The sequence below is a fragment of the Xyrauchen texanus genome, chromosome 2, assembly GCF_025860055.1.
Source record: "Xyrauchen texanus isolate HMW12.3.18 chromosome 2, RBS_HiC_50CHRs, whole genome shotgun sequence".
NCBI lineage: Eukaryota > Metazoa > Chordata > Actinopteri > Cypriniformes > Catostomidae > Xyrauchen > Xyrauchen texanus.
Window position 1 is genome coordinate 44,918,893 of NC_068277.1, and position 20,700 is coordinate 44,939,592.

At 37.4% G+C, this 20,700-nt stretch overlaps 1 protein-coding gene across 1 annotated transcript in view; it reads right to left on the reverse strand.

Annotated features, from left to right (window-relative positions):
* Positions 1–676: 676 nt before the first annotated feature.
* shcbp1 (SHC SH2-domain binding protein 1) overlaps positions 677–20,700 on the reverse strand; it is a 31,072-nt gene continuing 11,048 nt past the window's right edge. The window contains exons 9-13 of the mRNA XM_052153993.1: positions 17,600–17,731; positions 17,061–17,179; positions 14,422–14,508; positions 9,928–10,069; positions 677–1,521 (exon numbers count right to left, since the gene is read on the reverse strand). Of these exons, the coding sequence (XP_052009953.1) occupies positions 1,184–1,521; positions 9,928–10,069; positions 14,422–14,508; positions 17,061–17,179; positions 17,600–17,731 (818 nt within the window). The 3' untranslated portion in view covers positions 677–1,183. The remainder of the gene's footprint in view (positions 1,522–9,927; positions 10,070–14,421; positions 14,509–17,060; positions 17,180–17,599; positions 17,732–20,700) is intronic.

Below are 20,700 nucleotides of genomic sequence, written 5' to 3' on the forward strand. Positions count from 1 at the left end.
AGCCATAAATTATCATTTGTAGAGACTGGATAATTTATACCTCCTCAATCAGTCAGGTATCTTCCATTGGTGTGGCCTTGGAAATCCAAATGAGGTAAATTGTGGCTTCAAAGACAACGGCAGGCAGTAATGTAAATTTGTTTATCACCGCGCTTGGTTGTGATTGGTTAATGTCTTAAATACTAAGTCCCTAAATATACCTAAAACGGGCAAAAGTGCAGTTTATTTATTATTTCCTTTTTTTAGTTATTTTGTGTTTGTTTGTATGCAAACCTATAAATTGTAGTGTATATTAGGTTCGGTTCAAATATTTTTTTATTTGCTTCTTCGCCTTTTCTATAATCTCCTGATTATTTACACCCAGAGCTGCTGAGTTCAGCGTCAGCAGTGTGGCAAAACGAAGCACGCCAAAACTATCCACTCATGGTCACATCTGGGACGCTGCACCTCGCGGCTCCCACTCGGAATGTGAAGGCTGTAATCTGTTAATACGGTCGCCGAAGTGAAAACGCACTGCTCACATCACAGACTATGTGTGAATCCGGACTTAATCTTCTCACAAATTCATTGTTTTTTTAAAGTAACCAAATAAAATATACACACACACACACACACACACACACACACACACACACACACAAATGTAAGGATGATTTTTGCCAATTGGGCTGATATATTACTTTATTTCTTCATGATATGAGACAATTAAGACAAAACACTGCATTTACTTTTAAACAAGTGAACATTAAACTATAGTGTAATGTGACAACCGAGTGAGGCCTAGTTAACATGAACTCTGTGAACACTCAACATTAAAGACACTATTCTGTATAATCTTTGAATATGACTCCCAGTAATCACCATCTCATATTTCCAAAAACATGTGATATTATAAACAAATGACAAGGAAAAAAAGTCCAAGTGCAGCACTTTTTGTGTAAATATGTACAAGTACTTGTATAAAAAAAAGGAAAAAAAAAAAACAACGCCACTTTGGTTAAAAAGGTAACAAAGTTTAAAAATAGAGTACATTTTAAGCATGCTTTTAATTCACTGCGCATTTCATTCACAAACAGTATTTAATAGAAAGCTAAAAGTAAACTTGGAGCAAAATTGAAGAAATAGAAAATAAATAGACTTGAACAGTTAAGTGTGTCCGTGCATGCTCGCCATAGAGAAGGCTTTAATACAGGAAGGTTCCAAAGCTGCCCTTGCCATTGTGCTTGAATTGATTTCCGTGAATGGAAATGAACATTTCCTGTGAGAGTAGACTCTCATCAGCCTGCATGGCCCCTAGTGCCTTCATCCGGCTCTTCTGAAGTCTATGTTTCTTGGCCGATGTGGCAACCAACTCTTGCTTGATGGCATCATTACCTTCAGTGAAGTCTAGAGTGTCAGAGTGGCCATGTCTGATAGCTGGGCACTCTTCCTCCACCACAATGACTGGAACATCATACATATTTGCCTCTGTTTTTTCCCCAGTGTCTTCAGACTCCTCTTTTTCCTCCATCTCTGAGTCATCTGACAAAACGGATTAGACACAAAAGGCTTGAGAAAATATTTGTTAGCAGCATTTCTTTTTCTTTTTTTTTTTTTTAAGATCTAAATTAAAAATTATTTTCCCAAAAGTGAAATTCGGTCATCATTCAAGTTGTTCTTTTCATGTGACTTTATCTTCCGTGGAACAAAAAAGGTGATATTCTCGGGAATGTTCAGGTTACTTTTTTTCAATACAATATGAATGGGAACTGAAGCTTTTAAGTTTCAAAAGAAAAATTGTAATTCAATTTTATTAAAGGTGGTTTATATGACTCGTGATATAGTCCGTGGTTTCTGAAGCCATAGGATAGCTTTGTGTGAGAAATAGACCAAAATCGAAGTCGTTATTAACTCTATTATTTTTCCCTCCAGCGAGCTGACAACCACTGCGATCAGATCGAGATGAGATTAATTCAAGAACCGAATCAGTCCAATTCATCAATGAATCATTCAGACAGGTTTTCTAACTGGATTTTCAGATTGAGATTTGACTCAAAAGAATGATTTGAACATCTCCACACTTATGAATGCAACAAACGGATGTAAAGCAATTAATGTTTACACAGTTTTTTGTTTTAGTCATAGTTTGTCTTTCATGAAAATGTCTTAATATGACTTAAGTCAATATTTATTTATATTTAAGACATTTTAGTCTGTTTTTCAGACAAAATGGTATGTAATTTTATTGAACTAAATAATATCTTTTAGTTGATGATAATGTGCAAAATGACAAAAACTTGTCAAACTGTAACAGAACACATTTAAATCAAATATTCAAAATAAATGTATAAACAATTTCTTAATATAAATATGTAGACTATCATACATGTAAATAATTGAGTATTTTGTATGTAGCCTGTTACATTATATGCTATTATTTTCAGTTTAGGTTAACAAGGACAGTTAAGTATTAGATAATCTTTAGAAGTTGGTCTACTTTATTCCAAATTCTTCATGTGATGTTATACATTTTCCGTGTTTTGTCAGTTTAGGATATTGCATTGCGTTTGGTGTGTTTTTTTACAGAAATGTTACGGCATATTCGGAACATGTTACGGAATGCAAATTAGCCATTTTATGAATGGCGCATAACTTTAGTTTAATACACCTCTTCATTCGCTTCACCGTTTGTGCAGATGCAAGTTGTAATATTACATATATGTTGTTGATATAGTGATTAAGCTCATGTGTGGATAGGATGTGTTTGAGTGAGGTAATTAACCTATTTTAAAGTGGTTCATTTTGCTGGTGTTGAGAAATCCCTAGCAAACTGGATTATTAGTTTAGTTTAATCAATATTTAATATCATATTCCATCCACCTTTTTCCACAGGCAGCGAAATTACCCATTATGCTTAGCGCGTTCTTCCAATGTGAATGCTACAGCCTTCCGCTTCGCAACTTATTCCCATTACCAAGCAAAATAATAAATCACCAACAACATTCCAAACAGTCTGTTTACTTAACGTGAATCACTTTCTCACAAATGTCTGCGTATGGACATTAGGTTTTGAAGGCAATCCCAAATAGATTAAAATACAAAATCATACGCACATTTCCATAGTAAAGTTACTGGACTCTAGCGCTCTCTGCGCATGACCTGTAAGTATGTGTGTGTGTGTGTGTGTGTGTGTGTAAGAAAGACACAGACATACAGCACAGACAGAGAGAGAATGCACGAATATGATGCGCTAGATTTCATTGCGTGTCTTGACCAGTTCAATATGAAAACAGCCAAATCCCAGACACTTAGGGAATCTAGAAATCCAACCGGATGTTTTATTAAGGTTCGAAAAAGAGGGTATATGTTCATCATGGGTTCCATTTAAAAATCTTCAAATTTATGTAATTATTTCTGCATTAACAAGTGCCGCCTTGTCACACACTCTGCCGACAACAACTCCGTCTCTACCTCGTTCACATACAGTATCTCACAAAAGTGAGTACACCCCTCACATTTTTGTAAATATTTGATTATATCTTTTCCTGTGACAACACTGAAGATATGATACTGCTGCAATGTAAAGTAGTGAGAGTACAGCTTGTATAACAGTATAAATTTGCTGTCCCCTCAAAATAACAACACACAGCCATTAATGTCTAAACCGCTGGCAACAAAAGGGAGTACACCCCTAAGTGAAAATGTCCAAATTGGGACCAAATTGTCAATATTTTGTGTGGCAAACCATTATTTTCCAGCACTGCTTTAACCCTCTTGGGCATGGAGTTCACCAGAGCATCACAGATTGCCACTGGAGTCCTCTTCCACTCCCCCATGACGACATCATGGAGCTGGTGGATGTTAGAGACCTTGTGCTCCTCACCTTCCATTTTTAGGATGCCCAACAGATGCTCAATAGGGTTTAGGTCTGGAGACATGCTTGGCCAGTCCATCACCTTCACCCTCAGCTTCTTTAGCAAGGCAGTGGTCGTCTTGGAGGTGTGTTTGGGGTCGTTATGCTGGAATACTACCCTGCGGCCCAGTCCCCGAAGGGAGGGGATCATGCTCTGCTTCAGAGTGCTCTACTCCTCACCTGGTTGCCGCCACACGCTTGACACCATCTGAACTAAATAAGTTTATCTTGGTCTCATCAGACCACAGGACATGGTTCCAGTAATCCATGTTCTTAGTCTGCTTGTCTTCAGCAAACTGTTTGCGGGCTTTCTTGTGCATCATCTTTAGAAGAGGCTTCCTTCTGGGACAACAGCCATGCAGACCAATTTGATGCAGTGTGCGGCGTATGGTCCGAGCACTGACAGGCTGACCCCCCCACCCCTTCAACCTCCACAGCAATGCTGGCAGCACTCGTATGTCTATTTCCCAGAGACAACCTTTGGATATGACGCCAAGCATGTGACCTCAGCTTCTTTGGTCGACCATGGCGAGGCCTGTTCTAAGTGTAACCTGTCCTGTTCAACCGCTGTATGGTCTTGGCCACCGTGCTGCACCTTAGTGTCAGGGACTTGGCAATCTTCTTATAGCCTAGGCCATCTTTATGTAGAGCAACAATTCTTTTTTTCCAGATCCTCAGAGTGTTGTTTGCTATGAGGTGCCATGTTGAACTTCCAGAGACCAGTCTGAGGGAGTGTGAGAGCGATGACACCAAATTTAACAGACCTGCTCCCCATTCACACCGGAGACCTTGTAACACTAACGAGTCACATGACACCGGGGAGGGAAAATGGCTAATTGGGGTCCAATTTGAAAATTTTCACTTAAGGGTGTACTCACTTTTGTTGCCAGCGGTTTAGACATTAATGGTTGTGTGTTGTTATTTTGAGGGGACAGCAAATTTTCACTTGTTATACAAGCTGTACACTCACTACTTTACATTGCAGCAGTATCATTTCTTCAGTGTTGTCACATGAAAAGATATAAATCAAATATTTATAAAAATGTTAGGGGTGTACTCCTGTGAGATTCTGTACACTCACAGCGCGACATAAGATATGAGCCTCGTAAAGATGATTAATAAAAAACAAACAAGGAGCTTGGTTTAAATGTTTTTCATCATTGTTATCTTCCAAAATGACAGACAGTATTTGGAATTATCGGTCAATGTTTTTTTGTTTTTAAGCAAGTGAATAAGTTTAATGAAACCTCTGATTAATACATCTGTTTTGACTTTAAATGTTTCAGCATTGGCAGCTTTTGTGTGGGCTTATCATGGTGACATTCATTTTACAGTTTTTAAGCCAAGTGTTATAGCACCCTTTAACAGTGCATAATTATAGAGAAAAAAAAAAGTTCACCTCGATCCATGATTTATATTTCAAAATGATTATCATCATTATAATTATTTTTACATTTATGATTGTTTTCATGTCTTCATTTGTGCAAGTAATTATCTGCCTGCATGTTAAGACAGATACTTGCCTGACAGTATAGGCAAATATATAATATATATCTCATTCTTTTATCACTTAATTATTTTAATTGCGTTTTGGTTTTGTTTGGAGTGCAATTTTAATTTAGAAATGTATTTTAATTTGTTTTAAATAAAATGTTCAATGCAAAATCACTAAAGCTAGTATATTCACTGATCCCTCAGCCCGGGTGTTTCCGATGTAATAAAAAAAAAACCCATACGAGGGAACACACACACACACACACACACACACACACACACACACACACACACACACACACACACACACACACACACACACACACACACACACACACACACACACACACACACACACACACACACACTCTCCCCCAGGCAACGAAATACCACTCTGATAATGAACAGATGAAGTAGGTTCTTTGCCAGAGAGAGATGTTGACAACGGTTGTAAAACCAACTTTCAAAAAGTTGAACACATTTTAATTGCACTTATTTTTTTGTTAAAATAAATACAAAATAAAGCTCAATGTTTGAAATCAAGGCGTCTTGTTTTATTGTGTAGGCTTAACCCTAACCCTGCTTAATGAAAATTACCCCATAGTACCACCTAGCATCCAACCAGCGGTAACACCGGTGTTCGGTTTCCTGTGGAGTTAGCTCTACGACCAAACAAAACTTGGTCGACCAAGACTATTCTCATCGACTAACATTTAGTCGAATATCAGGGGGCAGCCCTAGATATTAGCACTTGATCCTGAGATCAAGACTTTCAGTGCATTAGTTGTGTTTGTTTCTCACACAAAGCGTATGGCATTAGAAATATCTGGAATAAAGCGCACAAGCCGTATGGACCACTTTTGATACTTTAATGGCCCTTTGTATCCTTTCTGGACCCATTTGCATTCGACAAAAGAAAGTTGTTTGGGGTTTGGAACAACAGCAGGGTGAGTAAACAATGACAGAATTTTCATTTTTGGGTGAACTATTTTTTTAAATCATAAATAGAGCAAGACAAATTGGAACAACATTAACACTGTATAGCATTCAACGGCAGTTGTGGATCGCTTTATTCCTTATTGGTGAGCAGACAATGCAGACCGGTGCCTCAACACAACCTCATTCAACCCTACAGTGGTAAGAAATCTGAATGGATATTGTCAGCCTGCAAATGACAGGGTACAATAAAGGATGGTGTATGAAACACATCTACAGCTCATCCCTAAATTGAAGGCTTATGCACTTGGCAAACAAAGTCATTAATGACACAAAGAAGAACTTCACTGTAATTCTACACTAAAAGACTCGAGTTAATTCCTACACTGCACGAGAGAGGAAAATGCATGCTTTTATACTGCGAGTGTATCGTATAAAAGGAATTTGAATTCACTTCTAGGCAATATTGGCTCAAATTATCTCAATATTTTTCAGCCATCTAAATATATAAAATTTTTGTTCTGAAATAGCGTTTTTTTTATTATTAGATTATCGGATTTCATCCAAACAGCCATTGTAGCCAAGTAGATTATTATTTTATAGTTTTATTTATGCAGTGGCTTTAAAATATTTAAAGGCATGTTTCCCCACGTTTCACTAAATGAACAAGGGAGAATGATATCTTGTCATTTTCATTGATATGCACTTATATATCATATTTACATTTAGTAATTTATCAAGCGCTTTTATCCAAAGCGACTTAAGTTACGTGTTGTCTTTCTGACAAATTACTTATTTTCCTCATTTAAGCGTTGCACTGTCACCGCACCGCTCGTTATAAACAATGATACACAGCAGCTTAAGAAAAAGTATTATTTACCTTCATATACAAGTAACATTTCTGTCCCATTTACTTCACCTGGGGCTTTTATTTTGACACTGCAAACACGCTGCACTTTCAATGTTATGCATCTGTTGAAATGCTGTAATCTCCTTTTCTGTTTTACTGTGCTGCCTTTGTAGATTTTTGTAAATCTACATTAGTAACTGCATACATTTATACGATGTTTGGAATTGTGCGAATGTTTGAACATGCATTACTTTTCTTTCACAATGGATGTGGATTGTTCTAAAAGCACTAAAAACACAAGCCATGCACAGAATAGTGTCACATGTTTATTCTAAAATGTACACGGAACATGTTTATCAGTCTTTAAATCGCAGCTATTTGCAGTTTAATAGTCATATTACCATAGTCGCCATTTTGATGTTATTTTGATTAATTGTGCAGCCCTGAAGGATCATGAGATTAGTCTACTAATGCAGCCTTTATAAAATGTAATGGCCAAATAAAAAGCACATAAAAAATAATTACAATATTGCTTTATATTATCAGCACAATTATAGCAACTTATATTGAATATTTGCAATATATTGCCCAGCCCAACTCACTATGAGACAATTGCAGGTTTGATAGAGACAGGAAAAATACCACACCCTGCATTTTCTGGGGGGTGGTGAACTACCACTTTAGGAATCAATTCAACAGGCCAAATAAAAGGAAACAGGCAGGCCATAAGAGTAAAGCACATATAGTCAAGCAACTTTTCCGAGCATCTGTTATTGGAACCTCTCTCACCTGCATAATAATAAATGCATTATTTATATTTTAAACCTAAATCAGAAGAAAACTGGCTCTGCATGTTCCTTACAAACTCTGAAAGCAAAACACCCCCATGTTGATTAAAACCATTAAAATATCACTCCTCTTCAATGCTTTTTTCATATAAAAAAGTGGGAGTTCAATCCAGCAGAGAAAAGGACTACGTAAATGCGTTCATTAGACAAAAGCAGGCGGTGAGAGGTGGGAACATAAAGGAAGGAGTGGGAGAAATGGAGTGTACTTTTATTTAAAGCCGAAATGCCTTCTGCTGAGCATAATTCAGAAATTAAGCACCATTTCTTCACAGCCACCCTTCACTGAATGTCAAGCGCAAGATGAAACTGGTGCTTTTTTCCCCCCTCTACCAGCCATTCTTGTTGAGGAGAGGTAGCGTGGGGCTGGCAGTCATTACAGACAGGTCTTCCAACACCCCCAGGGGGGCATTTTTAACCCAAAATGTATGCAGGCGAATATATTTTCACACATATTACCGCTGGAGAAAGTAGAGCACTTCTCGCATAGGCAGACAGAGTGCTGCGGGCTCCTTCATGGGCTATATAGGCGTGTAGTGCATGCAGACATGCATGTAACCATTTACAGCAATGGGGAGTGCAGTTGTGGCCCATTTAATTTTTGGCAAAGATGATGTGTAAAAGGAAAGAACAGCAAGGTTACAGTATTCCTCACATAATAAAAATAAAGCAGACAATAAACATATTCAGAGCTCCAACACAGTGGACCATGATGCCAATTTGAAAATCAAAACTGTTAACGAGGACAAATTAGTGTATTTTCTAAGAAATTACAAGAATTATTGGATTTCAAAACATAAGAATTTAAGGAAATGCTCACTCAATTGTCATTACTTACACTCATGTCGCCCCAAACCTGTATGCAGTTATTTTTTTGTGAGACCAAAATCTAAATTGCTATTCGCTGATAATCTTGCCCTCCCATGAGCTGTTAACTTGATATCTTCATTTGTAAGTTGCTTTGGGCAAAAGTGTCTACTAAATTAATAAACTTAAATTTAGAAACACTGAGACCAGACCATCAAGTCAGTAACTGGAGAACCAGATCAGTCAGATTTAAGAACCAGATCAACATCCTCACACAAAGCTATCATATGGTTTCAGAAGACTTGGAATTTAACCCATAAGTCATATGAACTTTTTAATGTGCATGTTTTTCCTTGTTTTGTTTTTAAGCTTGACAGATGTGGCAACTATCAACTGTTGTGTGTAAAAAGTACAATTCCCCTTAAGTACTCTATGGGGAAAACAAAGCAGCAGCCATTAATTTGTAATGACATGGGTGCGAGTAAATAATATAATTTTTATTTTTGGGTAAAAGGAAATATCCATAAATTTGAAAAAGCAGATGCATAAGCACGAGAACTTTACGCATCTTCTTCAGTGTGTCTGATATCAACATGCAGTGACACAGATGAGAAGCACACACACATCTGAAGCCCAACTAGCACCGGTACTTCACTAAAACAATGGATCATTTTGCTCGAAATGTTGTGTTTTTTCTAAAATAATTTCAACAGCATCTGGGAGAAAAAGCACGGCGGTTTTCACGCTTTCCTTGCATTTTCTGACTTTTCAGCAGTTTACTTTTATGCAGTAATGCATTGACATTGTGATTGAAATATGTCGTCATGAAATCAGAGACGCTCCCCTCGAAATCCAAACACAAGTGGTCAAAAGAAACGCATTTAAGCAAGTAAGGTGTAAACAGCGATTGGTCTCGTCTGACCACATGAGATCGGATCACCCAAGACATCTTAATATCAAGTGTAAACTTGCAAGTACAAGTCCACCACGGACAGGTACTTCCAAACAACTGCCCTTAATTAAATGGCTTTTGATAATTTGAGCATAACCCTGCTGCTGTATGAACTGAGGTGAGATAAGCATACTGAAGAAGAAATGGGCACCTGCAGCATTGGGCTCTGCAGGCAGATCCTCCACTTTAGCGTCACCTGGCTTGACCAAGATAACGCCGTAGCACTGATTGTTGTGGATCACGTTATTCACCATGGTGATTTTAGGCATGACGTCCAGCTCATCTGCAAAATCCTGCCAAAGGGGAAGGTAAATACGCAGTAAGCCTACACAAATAAACATGTACACAAACACCCACATCACATTTTGGCTTTTGCATCATGATGAAATATAAAAGACTGAGGCTAGGGAGGCTAGCCACATGAACACAAACACACAAAGCTTTAGGAAGGTAGATAAAATCCAATTATTCCACTAGAGGTAATTAGGAAAAAATCCTTTTGGGATGCCTCTACCTGCGTGTACATTTGAGTGCGTGCGTTTGCAGCACTTAAAATCTAATTTAGTCTGAGGTGAGATAATAACCCAGTATTCAAGTATAATCCAATTCAATAAAAAAGACCAACAATGAGTGTGTGAGCACACTTGCCTCAGAACACAGACTTGAAGCATCCCATAATACAATGATTCTCGACTGGTGAGTTGCAACACAAAAATTAGCCACAGGTTTGTTCTGACAGTAGGTAAATTACAATGTTAAACGCATCTAACTAATAGGGGTTTAAAAAAAAAAAAGCTGTATGGGTCGCCACCCACGGTTCAGTAAGCATTGGTACAGTGGTTCACCTCAAGTTTATTGACGCATCTGGAGCAAAAGGTTTTGAGAAGAAAATAAAGCATCAAATAGACACGCACAATTACAAGCTCCGCTAATGACCCTGACTGGATCTGTAGATGGATACGCTCGCCTGCGTTTCACCTGGGTCAACCACTGATACATAACTGGATCACTCATGCAATGGTAAACTGCCAGGAGGAGTAAGTGTTCGAGCGGCCATCTTAGTATGTCCAAATTCTCATAGAACGTCAATGACTAACAGGCAAAAACACATCTCCGACCTGCGTATACAACAATTGCGTTTGGCAGCACAACAATCACCAAAGTGGGAACATTGTCCACAAGTTATAATGCAAGTAGGAAAAGCTGTAATATATGCTTGTTTAGAGTGACAATATGTCCTTACACCAAAAAGTCAGACCCAGATGTCTAAATTGCCTTAAATGCCCGGAATTTGCTTTTTTTTTTTTTTTTCATAGTGAAGTGCTTTCTGTAGTCATACATGGATACAAGTCACAAATACATGTTTATTTGCCATTTAAATCTAGCATATTGGTTTAATTTTAACCAACTTTGCTTTGAGCGTCTCCCTGAGGTGCTGCGCGAGAGGGAGAGAGCACACGCTCTTATTCAAATGACCGTGAATATAGGGCACTTTATAAAAACTTTAGTTTTTACTTTGAACAAACACTTCAATGATCACAATAAATAAGTCTGAAAATATCTGTTTTTATCTTACCTCAGTTTCAGTGAACTAGTTTACATTCATCCGATCTGTTCGCTGATCTGAAGTTTGTTAGAGGTGGATACCGTTTAATATAGATATACATAACTCGCTCGGGCTTTAAAGAAACCGTATAAATTCAGGCCTTTAAAAACTAAATAATTACGTGTTGGACCATTTGCATTGTAGGGATGCACATGCAGATCTCCGATATAAAATCATTGATTGAATGACTAATGAAATGAACACTGCAGTTGTAGACAAATATTTTTGAAAGCTCTGTATTAAATCTGGGCCATTAGCTTCACTTGAGAAAATGTTTCTTGGGTGGAAGCATTATGGCAGTGGTTCTCAGCTGGTTTTGCTTCAAAGGAGATGATTTCCTATTAAGTCAATAGGGACATTGGAATGTTTGGGCATAGTAATATGGCGGCGTAGTGGCTTCACAGATATGATGACATGATCAATCCAGTTATAAATATATATCAGTGGGGTCAAATTGATGACAATGTTCTGCAAGCATTGTGTGTAGTTCAAAATGGCAAGTGGGTTAAACATGAGTGCTGTATACTGTTAAAACGTCGACATATGTACATTTATAACAAAATCACCAGGGAAAGATGAGCCGAAACTCCCTTCTGTTTTTAAGCAAGCATTTTAATAGCAAAGTTCTTCCTATAGTGATTACTGCACATATATTCAATATTCAGAAGCTGTACGAGTTCGAAATGCATTTTATGCAATGTATAGCATAATAATGCAGGTATTAAGTTCAAATGTTGATTTATTAAGAGCAAATTATTTTAAAGTTAAAAACCCTAATGAAAATTAACTATGGTTTTACTTTAGTAATATTGCAGTAACCATGACTGCAGTCAACATGGTTTTCTTTGCAGAAATCATGGTTTTGTTACAATTATCCATGGTTTTACAATAGTAATACTGTAATTTCCATATAGTAACCATGATTATACCATGTATTGTAAACATGACAGTAACCATATTGATTTTGTGGTTACTATGTTTTACTACAAATACCATACTTGACCTATGGTTACTGTAAAACAATTATTTGTATTAAGGGTGAAGTGTTTGTTACCAAATAGAGCATTCTTACCTTGGATTTGGCAGTAATATTTGTTTTTGTGTGAACATGGCAAATACCAAACCGTACCAAAACAGTGACCCTAAAACCACGATACAAACCGAACAATGCACCCCTACTAACTAACCACATATGCAAACCACAGGGGCAAGCCAAATAAAAGGCAAAACACGGATAGGTTGTCTCATGCCCTCCTCCTCAAATGCCATGAACAAAACAACGCAAGGTAAAAGAACATACAAAACTACATCATACCTAAGAATGTTCACCCAAAAATTTTATTTAAATTCTGACAATTTACTCACCCTCATGTTGTTCCAAACCATATGATTTTCCTTTTTTCCATGGAACACAAAAGATGATGGTAGACAGTATGTTAGTCTCAGTCACCTTTCATTTTTATTGCATCTTTTTTCCATGCAATGAAAAGGAAAGGTGACCAGGGCTGTCATTCTGCTTAACATCTCCTTTTTTGTTCCACAGAAGAAAGTCAAACAAGTTTGGAACAACAGAAAGGATATGTTTCACTTTTGGGTGAACAATAGCTTTAAATAAAAAATAAAAAAAAAAAAAGAGTTTACTTAAATAGAGAGAATTACTGACTGTATGAAACCATCGATTCAATTTTGAAACTGTATTGGGTCACCTCCTGGGATGTGCACAAGTAATCGACTAATCGTTTTGCAACAGCTAGTTAACCATTAAAAACACTACTGGAATATCGCAAATATGCAAATTTGCATTCCGTGAACAGCACTGAATACAGTACTTTCCTTATGAATTACTCACCAAATCTTGCAGTTACAATAGAGTCCACTGGGGGTGCTGTGAAGGTTTCATAATCAAGGTGCTGGATGAAAGAAGATGATATGATGGGGTCTGTGCTTTTGAAAGTTAAGCCTAATGAATCACTAGCAATAGTTGTAATACTTAGATTCTTATTGAATTTGACTCTGATATTCAGTTACTGTCATGCAAACCAAGGAACGAGGATCTGCTTTTATGGCGTAAAGAAACTGCGAAGACAGAAGTGTCTGTATATGTATGTTAGCTAAATCTCTGAACACGTGCAGAGCGAATTTTATAAAATGCCAAAATTTCACCACATTTTTCTGAACAACAACATGTGAAATAATAAAAAGGTGATGGAATATACACACACACACACACACACACACACACACACACACACACACACACACACACACACACACACACACACACACACACACACACACACACACACACACACACGTTAGTCCAAATGTTTTTTACTTTATTCTTTTAGGAAAAAATGCATTGAACATTATGCATTTAATAAAATGAAAAAAAATTAATTAATAGTTTGTTGTGGTTACATTATTTTAAAACCGTTCTTGATAACATTTGTGAATAAACAAAATATACATGTCATGCTCGTGTCATACTTATTAATTTTAAGAGTAACCCACAAAAAAAACAAAACTTGACCTACAATTTGTTTTTAAAAGGGCCATCCCTTCAGGACCCAAAAACTGGGTCCTGAAGCAAAACCAGCTGAGAACCACTGCTATAATGATTCCACCCAAGAAACATTTTCTAAAGTGAAGCTAACGGCCCAGATTTAAAACCGAGATTTCAAAAAGATTTGTCTACAACTGCAGTGTTCATTGGCTTTTCTGAGATTTCTTCTGAGCCATGTGGTTGTACTGACCTCTGGTGACACGGCTTACAGTTATAAACGTCAAAAGATGCCCCATGGTTGCCAATGAAGTCCCATTCCACTAACACACAAAAGAGGAACATTTCCCTGGGAGGTCTTCTAAAACCCTGCATTAATCCACCAAATAAATTATAGGATAGTCAAGCAGCACTACAGTGTGGCCACGTTGGGTCTGGAAAAATACTTGCCGTTGCCTGGGCAACATTAGCAGTAACCAGAGCCAGGCAGGCTAATCTATGAGCGTTTAGAAAAGCTGAAGCTCATCCATCTTCCTCACCTTAATCAGGATCCCCTCCTTGCAGTGATGGATGCCGTTGCCCACTAGACTGCATACACTACCGGGGTAGATCTCCACACCAGCCCCCTGAAGAAAGCACACAGTGACCATTAAAATGATAATGACATTGGTCAATGAAGAAGTGGCTCTTTTTTGGCTGGTGGTAATTCAATCAAAAGAATGCTGCTGGCTAGAACTTCTGCTGAGACACATTTCACACCTGTATCACTTTCTGCATGTACTAGAATCACTACTGTAAAAGCAATAAATGAGCGAGTAATGAATTCAACTGATAATAATCTTTTTTTATTTTTTTTTATTAATTCTTCAGGAATAAATTGGAGGGATATTTTACAAAAAAATTAATTGTCATCATTTACTTACCCATATATCATACCAAACACTTATGATTTCCCTTCCGTTTACAACAACAATATGTGATGTTAGTCAAGATGTTTACTGCTCTTTTGCTCTCAATGAAAGTAAATCGTGACCTGGGGTGGTCATGTTAAAAACAGCACCATAAAAAGTACCAAAAAACAATAGTTTATACAAATTCTGTACTATATTCACAATTTTCTGAAGCTTTCACCTCTAAATGGTGTGATTTGAATACAGGTATGTACCATTTCAAATTTGTCGCATTGCAACCATTTACAAGACATGAGAACCAACGACGTTTTGCATCATTGACGACAAACCCTCTGTGACCTTTTGGTGCGTCAGATTTCAATATTCACGAATGTGAATGAGATTTACAGTAGCAGTGCTGCTTGCCTTCTCTGGAGGCTGCTCAAAATTCTTAAGCAAGAGTTCAACTTGCATAGTTATCAATTCAATTCAACCCAAATCATCAAAGCACAAAGTTTGCTCTTGCATCTAGCCATATCTGGATGATATATTGTATTTTTGTGGTTTGACAGCTTGAAATGAAACATATTCAATGCTACACTGGCAGCCAAAAGTTTGGAATAATGTACAGATTTTGCTATTTCGGAAGGAAATTGGTACTTTAATTCAAGTGACATTCAACTGATCACAAAGTATAGTCAGGACATTACTGATGTAAAAAACAGCACCATAACTATTTGAAAAAAGTATATTTGAATCAAATCTAGACAGGCCCCATTTCCAGCAACCATCACTCCAACACCTCATCCTTGAGTAATCATGCTAAATTGCTAATTTGGTTCAAATTATTAAGACAATCATTTGCTATTATATCAAACACAGTTTAAAGCTATTTGGTTCATTAAATTAAGCTTAACATTGGCAAATCAAAAACAAAAACAAAGACAAAGTATGCAATAGACTGACATGTCTTAAGGTCAATATTAGGTTAAAAAAGAAAAAAAACAAACAACTTTCTCTAGAATCTTGTCAGTCAATAATTGTTTTGAGGAATGAAGGCTATACAATGCTTGAAATTGCCACAAAACTGAAGATTTCATACAAAAGTGTACACTACAGTCTTCAAAGACAAAGGACAACTGGCTCTAACAAGGACAGAGGAGATGTGGAAGCCCAGATGTACAACTAAACAAGAGGATAAGTACATCAGAGTCTCTAGTTTGAGAAATAAACGCCTCACATGTCCTCAGCTGACAGCTTCATTGAATTCTACCCACTCAACACCAATTTCATGTACAACAGTAAAGAGAAGACTCAGGGGTTGCAGGTCTTATAGGAAGAATTGCAAATAAAAATCCACTTTTGAAACAGAAAAACAAAAAGAAAAGGTTATAGAGGGCAAAGAAACACAGAGCTTTTTTGAGATCAGCTAGACTATAAGGTGCGTGAGAAGTGCCCAACTTATGGCAAGTGCTACAGGAAGAGTGGGGGTGAAATGTCACATGAGTATCTGGACAAACAGACAGCTAGAATGTCAAGAATCTGCAAAGCTGTTATTACTTCAAGGAGTTCTCATCAAAAAATCCTCCATGTGCAGCAGTTTAAGAAAATTTTTAATTTTTCACATTATAATGTCCTGACTATACATTGTGATCAGTTGAATGCCACTTTGGAATAATGTACAGATTTTGCTTTTATGGAAATAAATTGGTACTTTTATTCACCAAACTTTTGGCCACCAGCGTACAAAGAGAAATTGCATAATAATTTTGAATTGTTTAAACTGCGCAGTTACACCAGATTCATAGACTAACCTGCAAACTCATAAACATAATTTCTTCAAACATGTTCATTTTTTTAATTCAAAAACATTTGTAACATCTGTGTGGTCTCCCAATGCCATTACACCAGACTACATGAAACCAGGCCAACTGCGTGAGTTGGAAATCATGCAAATTACGCTTCTCATTTAAATTCGGCTAATGTTAATATATCAATGACTCAAAATATCGATATATCAATTATTGATCTGCACTTTATTTTATCTATATATTTTTAAGACATGCCCAATATGAACAACTTTTTTTGTTCTTTTATTGTCCTTTTGTGAACTGCACATTGTATGGACAAGAGCAGCTACAACATTATGCTAAACACCTGCTTTTGTGTTCCACATAAGAAAGAAATCAAATATGTCTGGGTGAGTTAATGATGACAGAGTTATTATTTGAGCGAACTAATCATTTAACAAAAGGTAGCGGCAGGAACGACATGCTAGTGCAGCTTACCTTTGAGCCATACAGGTCACACATGTTCATGGTGAGCTGGGCTGCCGATCTCACAATCACTCCTATGGTCTCACACTGCATCACACAATTTTCCATTTCCAGCTTCCCCTGGCGAACACCTGACAACAGACAAATAGAAAGACATGGCAGAATGGTGACAGGAAATGCCGAGGACAAAGCAGCAAGCAAGGCTTTCAGTCATATATAAAAGACACACCAGGAAACGTATTGTGTTAGAGGAAAGCAGGGAATAATAAAACAAAGCTGTTACTCTGACCAGCTCAGAAAATCCCATAGGAAACAAACCTTTAGCATAACTGCAAACAGGAATATGGATTTACATCTCTTAAAGCTAGACTTGCCTGAATGAAATCACCAATATAAGGACAACATAAGATGACTATTTTGATACGGTTTTGCTCTGGAGACAACATGAATGTTTAAGCATTCAAGAGTATCAATCCCTAAAGATTTACAAACTGAAGACTAGAGGACAAACTGCTGGTGAAGAGGGAAAGGGTGATTCTTTTGAAACTCACATAAGATGCCTTCAATGGCGTCGCGCTGGATGAATTTCAGATTTGAGAGTTTGACGTTTGCTCCCGTTGACTCCACAAAGGCATCACCCTTGTTACGCTTCTCGATCACCACCTCATCTGGCAGACCGTATCCTGAGTGGAGACAGGGAGAGAAATGCTTTGAGAAAAGTGGTTTTGCTGACCAACAACTTGCCTCACTGACACCGTTTTGTCTGATGAAGACCTGATGGTTTAAAACATCGTAGTTTCATTTCAACAAGATTTGCATTTCTTGAAGGAAATACCAGTGCTTGAAAAGCAGCAAAAAAAAAAAAATATGGGGTTACAGGTTTGGGAAAGCTTAGGTTTTATGCTTTGCTCTGCTTAAATGTAAAACTGAATCAGAGCTGTGTGTGCGTTGACAAACGGCCATGGTTTTCTGTCGCCGATGTATGGGAATTAACACCACTCGACACGGTCTTTGCATTGTAAAGGTGGCTATATGTAGAATATGTTGACTGATAGATCTGATATACAGACACAGAGAGTTGCTTTTTGGAATCTGTTATTGGCCCAAAAAAAAAAAAATTCCACAGTATAAGTGGCCTCTAGAGGTGAAATAAAAAAAACAAATTGCCACCTGACCATACTATGCACAGAGCTGGACACTTAAGATGCTTTTTTTAAAACATAGACAGAGAAGCAAAGGTATGTGCACAGTACACGTTAGCATTATATTACATATAGTCATGATACAGTAAATCAATAATTTTAGACAACGAAAATGTAAAAGCAGGTGGTTTCATAATTAACTTGTTTATAACCAATTCCTGCATTGAAAAACTGCATGTTTGCCAACATTAGCTGTTCAAATGGTTAGAACAATATTACAAAGTCAAGAGTTGTGTCCGAAATCACATGTTAACTCATTCACTATTTCCTATATAGTGAAAGTCTGTGAGTGCACTAAAAAAAAATTATAATAATTATATATGACCACACAATGACCACGGATTATTTAACATTGCATGGCCGTAAAGTGAAACTGGAGCGCTTTGCGTTCACAAAATTCCTAGTTTATATTTTTGTGGGAGTTTTGCACACGCTTCTGTAGACGGAGTGCTCAGAGCGCTTGAGAAGTGGTTCATCTTCACACACAAGAGAGCTGCTGTTGTGACGTCCGTGGTGCGGATCCCTGAGATGTTTGGAGTTCAAGTGAATGAGACACAAGTGTCACTTTTTCCTCCGCGCTCACTGGAGAGTGAAATGTGAAATTTTATGTGCCAGAGGATAACAGACGTTTTTGGTAACATAGTGCGAAATTTACTCGCAATGTAGAGGGCTGCATGGCCGTTAAAGTAAACAGAAAATATAATACGGCCAAATAACAAAATTAGATGACGCATGTTGTGAAGTTGCGTTAGCATCGGTGCAGAAATTACCTTTAACATGGGGGCGATGAGGAAACATTTAGAAAATCTATTTTAAGTGCCTACTACTAACAGAAACACGTGTTGTAATACTATGTCTTGTTTGGGTGGGGACAAAAAGTAAACAGGACTTACGGTGCTGCCGTCTTGACAAGCGCTCCGGGATGCTTTCGCTTCAAGTGTTCATTCATGGCGGTTTTACGGCTGTGATAAGCCATTTCCAATTTGCATATCTTAACACCACATCGTTGGGTCTCCGGCTAAAATACTCCCATGCTTTAGATCACCATGGGCAAGGTTTTTTTTAGCTGCAGTTTGTTTTTTGGGAAATCCACGCTTAAACTGGGTGATGCCATTTTAATTATTCCATTGCGACGCACGTAATGCAAATCGACGCATTTCTGTAACCGGTGACGTCGATGAATCGTCCCAGCCCTAATTACATGCACATAGCGCTCTCACATGACCAATGCAGTACTGAAGTCATTAAGACCAAGATAAATTATTAGAAGATTAAGTTACCTACACGTGATAATCGAATATTTTCCATTGTGTGCAGTCTTCTGAATTATCACCTCAGTGAATTAGTGAAGAAAGAAATCACTTGGCACTAACGGCAAAAGAAAAAAATAACCATCTCAAATTTCATCTGTATAAATGTCCAATTTTTCTGTATGATTTTGGATCGCTATATTTTATTATGCAATTTTCTATTGTATATTGCTATGTAAAAGTAAAACACTACAGCCAGCGTGAAATAAATCTTTGCAGGAATTAATAATGCTGTAAAAAAAAAAAAAAATCACACTTTCTCCCTGCACGTCAGTCCTCCCCGCATTGGATTATGGGCAAGAAAGCATCGGTGAGTGAATATTGGCTGCACTCTAGATCAGAGTGCATTGTGGGTAAGAATGGATGAACAAAATGTAGGGAATGAGATATGGGGAGCAAATTTGGACACCACCACCTTAGTAATCAGTAAAAATCAACTATTGGCCAACCTCTGCTATGTAGATGCAGGAAAGACCAATCAGAATTCAGTAGGCAAATTGGTTACATTATGAATGCCAAAAGATGTTTTCCAGTCTTAATTTATAACAACAAAATTGAATTGTTTTAATTAATTGAAGTAATTTAATTCATCCAGTAATTTAGAACAAGCCCGCCAACCATTTTTATGGTACTTTGATATAAAATAGCAAGGATTTTCAAATTTCCTTAGTAATAAACCTAGTTTTGGAAATAAAAGAAACCATTAAAATTGCACTCTGCAAAATTCTGTACTTGAATGACCAAAAAAAAAGAAAAGAAAACTGAAGGTAAATTGACAGGCCCTTAACCCTGATGAATCACTGTCATTTACCACTAATAGGCTTAACATTCACAAAGAGCATCTCATTATAGCAAAACCTCTCCATAAAGGGCCTTATTCTCTATGGAAATTAGAAAGTCTCTCAATCTATACATTTAGTTTCTAAGTAACAATGTGACTAAATGACCATCAGCAAGCATGTTGAATCTATAGCAGGCAGCAGACTGATGAGTGAAAGGTCAGTTTAAGATCGCAGTTTCGGATAGTGGTGGCACGTCAATGAGAGCCGCAGAGTTTGACAGCCCAGATTCATTACACACTGCTCTTTGACAGATGAAGCTGTTTTTTTCCCAGAGATTTCTAACAATGCCAAGATGACC